The sequence below is a fragment of the Oncorhynchus nerka genome, linkage group LG9b, assembly GCF_034236695.1.
Source record: "Oncorhynchus nerka isolate Pitt River linkage group LG9b, Oner_Uvic_2.0, whole genome shotgun sequence".
Lineage (NCBI taxonomy): Eukaryota > Metazoa > Chordata > Actinopteri > Salmoniformes > Salmonidae > Oncorhynchus > Oncorhynchus nerka.
In genome coordinates, this window is record NC_088424.1 from 7,285,702 (window position 1) to 7,295,695 (window position 9,994).

Genomic DNA, 9,994 nt, shown 5'->3' on the forward strand with positions numbered 1-9,994 from the left:
TAATTTACATAACACTACATAATACAGTACGTAATACAATACATAATTTACATAACACTACATAATACAGTACGTAATACAATACATAATTTACATAACACTACATAATACAGTACGTAATACAATACATAATTTACATAACACTACATAATACAATACATAACATACATAAAATTGCTTAATACAATACGTAATGAGCATAACACTACATAATACAATGCATAATACAATACATAACATTGCTTAATACAATACGTAATATGCTTAACACTACATAATACAATGCATAATACAATACATAACATTACTTAATACAATACGTAATATGCACAACACTACATAATACAATGCATAATACAATACATAACATTGCTTAATACAATACGTAATATGCTTAACACTACATAATACAATGCATATTATACAGTACATAACACTACATATTATACAATACATAATAGACTACATAATACAATGCATATTATACATAACACAATACATAATACAACACATCATACACTACATAATATACATAACACTACATAATACAACACAATACACTACATGATATACATAACACTACATAATGCAATACATTATACACTGCATGATAATACAATGCATCATATACATAGCACAACATAATACAATGCATAATACATTACATAATATACATAACAATATATAAAACAATACATAATATACATAGCAATACATAATATACAGTACATAATACAATACATAATATACATAACATTGCATAATACACTACATAATATACATAACATTGCATAATACACTACATAATACAATACGTAATATATGCATAACACTACATAATACAATGCATATTATACAGCACATAACATATTATACAATACATAATAGACTACATAATATACATAACACAATACATAATACAATACACTATAATACAATACATCATATACATAGCACAACATAAAACAATCCATAATACACGGCATGATAATACAATGCATCATATACATAGCACAACATAATACATTACATAATATACATAACAATTTATAATATACAGTACATAATACAATACATAATATACATTACAATACATTATACCATTCAAAATATATAAAAATTTGTGTCTTTTCACAGTCCCCGTTGTGTCGTAAGGTGTTCTGTTATCCGTTCTTTTCTGTTTTTATTGCTAGCTTGAGTTACCTGGGGTGGCAGAGTGTCCATGTAGCCATGGCTCTATTTAATACTGTGTTTCCCAGCCTCTGTTCTGGATTTGGGGACTGTGAGTAGACCTTTGGTTATGTGTGTGATACTAGTTAGTGTCCAAACTGTGTGCCAACTGCTGGAACAGACAGTTCGGTACCTTCAACACATCAACACCTTGCACAAAGATCAATAGTGATGCAGTCAATCTCTCTTCAACTTTAAGCAAGGAGAAATTGACATGCATGTCATTGACATTCGTGGACATCTAAGTGCAATATGTGGACAACTGAATGCTGCTCTGTTCTGGACCAACTGCAATTTGCCTATGTCCTTCTTTGCAGCACATGAACACACATCTGGACAGTAGTCCAGGTACGACTAAACTAGGGCCTGTAGGACCTGTCTGGTTGATTGAGATGTCAAGAAAGCAGAGCAATGCCTTATCATAGACAGACCTCTTCCCATTTTAGTACCATTGAGGCTATATGTTTTGTCCATGAGAGTTGGTTATCTAGGGTGAAACCCAGCAGTTTAGTCTCTTCAACTTGCTCAATAGCCACATTATTCAATAATAGATCCAGATGAGGTTTAGGGTTGAGCGAAGCTTTTAGTTTTGGAGATAAATAGCACCAGCCAATTAGTAGTTACCCATTCTAGATTGATTGGTAATCTCACTCCTCGGCTTGAAATGCCATCAAATTGCTATATTTCGTCTGTGCAGCTGGCTAAGGTGTTGTTATGTTTGTTTGCGAGACAGACGATACAATGAATTGTGAACAAGAACAATATATTTTTAAGCAAGCCAAGTGTTGCTGTCACACTTTTGTTCCAGCGCAGCATGAAGACAGTCAGAGTTCAGGAGATAGGCCTCAACAAGACAGTCAGAGTTCAGGAGATAGGCCTCAACAAGACAGTCAGAGTTCAGGAGATAGGCCTCAACAAGACAGTCAGAGTTTTTTTTTAGTTTTATTATTTTTTTTTACCTTTATTTAACCAGGCAAGTCAGTTAAGAACAAATTCTTATTTTCAATGACGGCCTGGGAACAGTGGCTGTTCAGGGGCAGAACGACAGATTTGTACCTTGTCAGCTCGGGGGTTTAGAACTCGCAACCTTCCGGTTACTAGTCCAACGCTCTAACCACTAGGCTACCCTGCCGCCCCTCAGGAGATAGGCTAGTACGACAGGCTAAGTACTAATAACTGGATTTCAAATTGGCACAATTCCTCCTCTACTCTCCACTGTGGGACATTGAAGATAATTATGTGTGATTTTGTGTTGACTTTTGCACCCTCTACTACAGATGACGAACCCTGCCATCCAGAATGATTTCAGCTACTACAGGAGAACACTCAACCGCATGCGCATCAACAATGTTGCCGTGAGTGTACATTTACATTTAAGTCATTTAGCAGATGCTCTTATCCAGAGCGCCTTACATTTGTGAGTGCATACTTTTTCATATCAACTTTTGACTGATACTGTATATACACACACACACACACACAGTTAAACATACCCACAGTAAATGGATTTTAACAGTAGTACATTAGTCACCTCATCCTCCCATTTGTCAAAGGGAAAGCCCCATGGGCGTTGACGAGACAGGTGGCTCATTGACCTTGTGTCTCCAATGAAGAGCCCATGCGACTTGTGAATAATTACTTGAGGGCCTATGTAATGAGGCAGAAGAGCGCATGTAAAATGACACGTAAATGACACGTAGAATGCATGCAGAACAGCACAGCAAGTAGTGTGCTGACTGTGTAATGTCTTATTACAGTTTTGATAGAATGAATTGCCCAAAATTCACAAGTTGCACTTGAAGTCAGAAGTTTACATACACCTTAGCCAAATACATTTAAACTCCGTTTTTCACAATTCCTGACATTTAAACCTAGTAAAAATTCCCTGTCTTAGTTCAGTTAGGATCACCACTTTATTTTAAGAATGTGACATTTCAGAATAATAGTAGAGAGAATTATTTATTTGAGCTTTTATTTCTTTCATTACATTCCCAGTGGGTAGTTTACATACAGTAGAGTCAATTAGTATTTGGTAGCATTGCCTTTAAATTGTTTAACTTGGGTCAAACGTTTCAGATAGCCTTCCACAAGCTTCCCACATTAAGTTGGGGGGGAATTTTGGCCCATTCCTCCTGACAGAGCTGGTGTAACTGAGTCAGGTTTGCAGGCCTCCTTGCTCGCACATGCTTTTTCAGTTCTGCCCACACATTTTCTATAGGGTTGAGGTCAGGGCTTTGTGATGGCCACTCCAATACCTTGACTTTGCTGTCCTTAAGCCATTTTGCCACAACTTTGGAAATATGCTTGGGGTCATTGTCCATTTGGAAGACCCATTTGCGACCAAGCTTTAACTTCCTGACTGATGTCTTGAGATGTTGCTTCAATATATCCACATACATTTCCTTCCTAATGAAGCTATCTATTTTGTGAAGTGCACCAGTCCCTCCTGCAGCAAAGCAGCCCCACAATATGATGCTGCCACCCCCGTGCTTCACGGTTGGGATGGTGTTCTTCGGCTTGCAAGCGTCCCCCTTTTTCCTCCAAACATATCAATGGTAATTGTGGCCAAACAGTTATATTTTTGTTTCATCAGACCAGAGGACATTTCTCCAAAAAGTACTATCTTTGCCCCCATGTGCAATTGCAAACCGTAGTCTGGCTTTTTATGGCGGTTTTTGAGCAGTGGCTCCTTCTTTGCTGAGCGGCCTTTCAGGTTATGTCGATATAGAACTCATTTTACTGTGGATATAGATATTTTTGTACCTGTTTCCTCCAGCATCTTTGCAAGGTCCTTTGCTGTTGTTCTGGGATTTATTTGCACTTTTCGCACCAAAGTACGTTCATCTCTAGGAGACAGAATGCGTCTCCTTCCTGAGCGGTATGACGGCTGCGTGGTCCCATGGTGTTTATACTTGCGTACTATTGTTTGTACGGATGAACGTGGTACCTGCAGGTACACCTCCAATTGACTCAAATTACATTAATTAGAAGCTTCTATAGCCATGACGTAATTTTCTTGAATTTTCCAAGCTGTTTAAAGGCACAGTGAACTTAGTGCATGTAAACTTCTGACCCACTGGAATTGTGATACAGTGAATTATAAGTGAAATAATCTGTCTGTAAACAATTGTTGGAAAAATTACTTGTCATGTACAAAGTAGATGTCCTACCCGACTTGCCAAAACTATAGTTTGTTAACAAGACATTTGTGGTGTGGTTGAAAAATTATGTTTAATGACTCCAACCTAAGTCTATGTAATCTTCCAACTTCAACTGTATTTTGCATACGAATTTGAAATGATATACTAAATTAAATATTTGTAAAACAAATACATATTTTTTAAGTGCAATATTTAAGGATATAGCCATAAGTTTTGATGCTGGTGTTTTTCTGTCCGGCCTTCTTGTGAAGTATGGTGTTATATTAACACTTTTAAAAATACTTTTTAAAGAATGATAAAACATTTATGACATCCTAACAGCACTAATCCTGTTGTATACTTCTTTCAATTCTATTTTTGAAAGACACCAAGGCCAGGATTCAATTAGATCAGCTGTAACCCATGTTAGCCGACAAACACATAGCTTTTCATTGCTTTTGTTTTGTTTTTGAGGTATAACTACATTAGAGCTGTCAAATACACAAGCGGCTCCTTACGTTACTTATCGCGGACATTGCTATTGGATGCTATTGATGTCGCATTAGTAGAAATCCCATGCAGCCACATTACAAGTTTGAACACAGGAATGCATGATGTACTCTACACCTCAATTAGGCTGATAGAAATCCCTATCAGTTTCTTTAATGATTTTACATTTGAGTGTCATTATTTCTAGATAGCCTGACTTTCTTGTTTAGAGCTTCTAACTCTTGACGGTGTTGTTTTGTGACAATGACCATAAGATCAGCCATGCGGTCACCGATTTGACAGCTCTAACGCAGTTACATCTCAGACACCGCTGAAACAAAATCCATGAAAAGCTACGTGTTTGTCTGCTAACATGGGTTACCACTGATCTGATTCAATCCTGGCCCAACTCTTTTGCTTTCAGGCAGAGGAGGAGAACGAAGTCAACAATGAGCTGGCCAATCGGATGTCTCTGTTCTACGCCAATGCCACGCCCATGCTGAAAACGCTAAGCGACGCTACAACAAAGTTTGTTTCAGACGTAAGTGAAAAAGCATTACATTGTTTAAGAATAATAGCTCCTATTTCATAGTGTGAAAGTCCTGGATAGGCAGTTCACTGGACAACTTGATGATACTTTAGTTGAATTGTAATTTGCCAAATGTAATGGAACAGGGCAGCATTTGTCTCTGATAAAGAGGGAGCTACAGTATCAGTTTATTTGACAGTGATCATGGAAAACAGACATGGCAAAATATGTAAGCTACGTAGTTTATTCTCATCTTCTGGCTTATCGTACAGCAGTTTTTCTTTAAACAGTATCGTACAGTCAAATAAAATTGCACCGTTTAGTGCTGTTTTGCTTTAGGAAAACATCAATGTGAAAGGTTACAAAAACTGTGTCAATAAGATGGTGTTTTCTGTTGATTTGACCAGAACACAGATCTACCCATTGAAAACACAACGGACTGCTTGTGCACGATGGCCAGCGTGTGCAAAGTCATGCTGGAAACTCCGTGAGACAGACCTCTTTTCTAGTCCAATTTATTTTCCTCTCTGTGACATTCAGAAAGTCAGATCACAAATGACTCTGTACTGTACTTTCTACCATGAAGTCTGTCTGCTTTGTTGCATCTGCTTTGAGGTTTAATTTCTTTGAACACTAAACATTATCTAAAATCTGTCTGTGTGTTTGGGGGCATGCATGTGACTGCGTGTGTACGCTTGTGTGTCTACACACGTGTCTTTGCGCACGCGTGTTTGTGTGTGTGTGTGCGTCCACAGGGAATACCGTAGCCGTTTTGCCAGCGAGGATACTGTGTCCTTCTGTTTGCGTGTGATGGTGGGAGTGATCATTCTTTATGACTATGTTCACCCTGCTGGAGCCTTCGTCAAGTCCTCCAAGATCGAGGTGCGTTAACAGAGTTCTTATGACATTTATTGTGGCGTCTCAGGGTAGGACTGCTGATCTAGGATCAGGTCTCCCCTGTCTATGTAATCTGATTCATTGTGATCTAAAAGGCCAAACTGATACTTAATCATATATATAATGTATCACTGTTGTATCAACAGGGAGGGGAAACGTTGTTCTAGTCCAACAACACACATTAAATAATCCACTAACAACCAGCCCATGATTAGTTGAATCAGGTGTGTTACTGCTGGGCTAAAACAAAAATGTGCACCTCCTAGGGATCCCGCAGGAATACATACAGGGACACTGACATATGGAACCATAAATGTGTAACTGACTTTGTTTTGATATAGATGAAAGGGTGCATCAAAGTCTTAAAGGATCAGCCTCAAAGCAGTGTGGAAGGCCTGCTAAATGCTCTCAGGTAAGTGGCTTCTCTGTCCTATACATGCTATGGTTATCTGCCATCTTGAATGTATAATAGTGTGTGTGTGTGTACTTACACGCTAACTACATGTTAAATTACTTTTCAATGACAGGGGTCACAACTTCCGTGTTAAAGGGCCACACTAACACACCTGACTCATGTAATCAACCAATTTATGGGTCTTCAAAGTTGACCATGATTAGATTAATCAGATGTGTAAGAGTTTGGCATTGCAGCCACCCATGACTGAAGTTGTCCACCCATGTTATATTACATTGTTTGTGTTTGTATTTGTATTTATTAAGGATCTCCGTTACTTCCTGGTAAGGCAGCAGCTATAACACATTAAGTGTGTTCCCTCAGGCCACTACTATACTAGCATGTTGTTGATTTGTTCTTGAACACCGTTTTGCCAGAAGTGATGATATTTTATACTGACTTAGCCATTCTGTTCAGTCCCCTGCCCGCCACATGCTTTTGTATGTTGGATGTTATCTATTTTTATGTCCTGCAAGGAGTTTATTTATGAGTCACATTTCCGTGAAGCAGACAATAAAATGCTTTCTTATCTATGTTATCTTACCCTAGAGTCCAGACCTTTCCATCAGTACATCAAATGACTCAGCAATTCTTCAGAGCAAATATGTGGATGTTAAGATGATTTATACCATTTAGCTGCAATCTACTGTTAATATTGTTTTTAGGTAACACTAGAGTTGTTTTGGATAGATGTTCAGACTGTACTCTCTTTCTTCACGTTCAGGTACACAACAAAACATCTGAATGACGAGACTACCTCCAAGCAAATCAAAAATATGTTGCAAGTTAACTGAGAGAATGTTGAAATAGCATCCAACGTTCTGTAGTTTCTGGAATAAGGATGATCTTCTATTTCCAGTGAGAGGCACCATGTTTGGTACTGTTGTAAAGAAATCATTCATGTAACAAGGCCATATCAAGTAGCAGCTACTGACTTAGTGTCTCATCAGCTGGATGTCTGGACATTTGTGGATCAGTAAGGAAAGTCATTTCACTGGAACATTTTGACTGAAACAATAATCATTTGTAATAATTTCACAGTATGAGGTACTTTTATTGAAGAAGATACTGCTCAAGGGAATTCATTTTATATGATGGCAGCATAAATCTTGTATTAGAATTTTTACAGGGGGAGTTTTACAGTATTTGTATAATATAATGTCAAGTTATTTTTCAATGACAATTCATGTGAGAGGGAAAATAAAGCTTTTGTGATTTTTCTAAAGCTTTTCTCTGATCACTTATTTCTTAATAGATTTACGGGTTCAAATAATGTGTCACCATTACTGACTCCTACCTCACTATTTAAGTACAAACTATTTCCCTTATGAATACCACACCCTACAACCCCATGAGAAACATGAACAGTTTGGGAAACTCTTTCTCAGAAACGCAGTCCTAGGCCATTTAGTAGTTCTTATGAAATTATGTAGGATTAATAGATCATTTGGTAACACTTTATTTTATAGCCTGGCATTGACACAACCAGGGCTGTGGCGTTCACAACATTTAGTCAGCCGGTGATTGTCAAGCAAATAACTGTCAGTCTCATGGTAAATGACCATTAATTAACAAATACATTTAGCATCTCCTGGCTTCCACACACAGCCTAACAAGCCACTAATGCAGACCTTTAGAACATCTACATTTTGCGAAGTCTAATCAATCCATGTAATATAGCCTACACCTTCACGATAAATCCATTATTTATTTATAAGAAACATGATATGAAGAAAATGTAGTCTATTTCAGAAGAACAGAATAGCATACTCTGAGTTGTCCTTATGTTAGGTCCTGATCTATCTATGCCAAGTGGCTGTGGGCTACACTAGTTCATTTAGCAGACAAGATCTGCTTGGGGCTCAGAGTTGTAAAACAGTTCGATAACCGAAAACAGTTCGATAACTGCAAATGTGTCACTGTCTGCTTCCGCTCTCCCCCCCTTGCGCTTGACGGCACGAGGCTGCCCTGCATCACGCACTCCTATCATCCATTACGCACACCTGCCTTCCCTCGTCACGCGCATCAGCGATATTGGACTCACTCAATCACCTGTTTATTACCTCCCCTATATTTGTCTGTTCCCCAGCTCTGTTCCCCGCCTTCTGCATTAATAGTTTTTTGTTTGCGTTACCTGTTTGCTGACGCTGTTCCTGTCTCGTTCCTTGTGCGTTATTTATTAAATGTTTTACTCCCCGTACCTGCTTCGTCTCTCCAGCGGCATTCCATGTGACAAAATCCTCTCCTACTTCTAACTCGATTCCACTGTGCCTCCGATGATGTAGAGCAAGACGCAGTAGTTCGTTGGTGGGATGTGTTAATAAAGGAAAGTGATCCAAGGTAGTATCCTCAGTAGCTACTGTAGAGAAGCCCTGTCTCATAGAACACCCTGGATTATCCTCTTTGTCATTTAGAATTGTCACATCAAAAACAGCATGCAGTCTTGAAGTCTTCTTAACCAGAGCGAGATGTTCTTTTCAAATCAATTCAAATTAAACAAAAGGCGTGGACTAACAATGAAATGCTTACTTACGAGCCATTCCCGATAATGCAGAGAGAAAGAAATTATATATAGTAGAAGAAAAAAATTCCACAATGAGTAACGATAACGTGGCTAAATGCACGGGTCACCGCTACCATGTCCATGTGCAGGGGTATAATGTAATTGAGGTAAATATGTACATATGCTTTGCTTTGTCTTGGCCAGGTCGCAGTTGTAAATGAAAGCAACATCGCTGGTGCGGGCAGCAATTGGTTGAAGAACATGCATTAGTTTTACTAGCATTTAAGAGCACTTGGAGGCCACGGAAGGAGTGTTGTATGGCATTGAAACTTGTTTGGAAGTTAGTTAACACAGTGTCCAAAGAAGAGCCAGACATATACAGAATGGTGTCGTCTGCGTAGAGGTGGATCAGAGAATCACCAGCAGCAAGAGCGACATCATTGATGTATACAGTGAAAAGAGTCGGCCCGAGAATTAAACCTTGTGGCACCCCTATAGACGGGCCAGTTTGTCAGAGGTCCGGACAACAGGCCCTCCGATTTGACACACTGAACTCTATCTGAGAAGTAGTTGGTGAACCAGGCGAGGCAGTCATTTGAGAAACCAAGGCTGTTGAGTCTGCTGATCACAATGCGGTGATTGACAGAGTCGAAAGCCTTTGCCAGGTCGATGAAGACGGCTGCACAGTCCTGTCTTTTATCGATGGCGGTTATGATATCGTTTAGTACCTGAGATGCACCCATGACCGGCTC

General features: G+C 38.8%; 1 protein-coding gene across 1 annotated transcript in view; it reads left to right on the forward strand.

The window, feature by feature from the left end:
• Nucleotides 1–7,964, forward strand: part of fam49ba (family with sequence similarity 49 member Ba) — a 48,115-nt gene extending 40,151 nt beyond the window's left edge. Inside the window, exons 6-11 of the mRNA XM_029642273.2 lie at nt 2,508–2,585; nt 5,284–5,400; nt 5,796–5,875; nt 6,144–6,270; nt 6,627–6,697; nt 7,464–7,964. Coding sequence (XP_029498133.1) covers nt 2,508–2,585; nt 5,284–5,400; nt 5,796–5,875; nt 6,144–6,270; nt 6,627–6,697; nt 7,464–7,533 — 543 coding nt within the window. The 3' untranslated portion in view covers nt 7,534–7,964. The remainder of the gene's footprint in view (nt 1–2,507; nt 2,586–5,283; nt 5,401–5,795; nt 5,876–6,143; nt 6,271–6,626; nt 6,698–7,463) is intronic.
• Nucleotides 7,965–9,994: the final 2,030 nt, after the last annotated feature.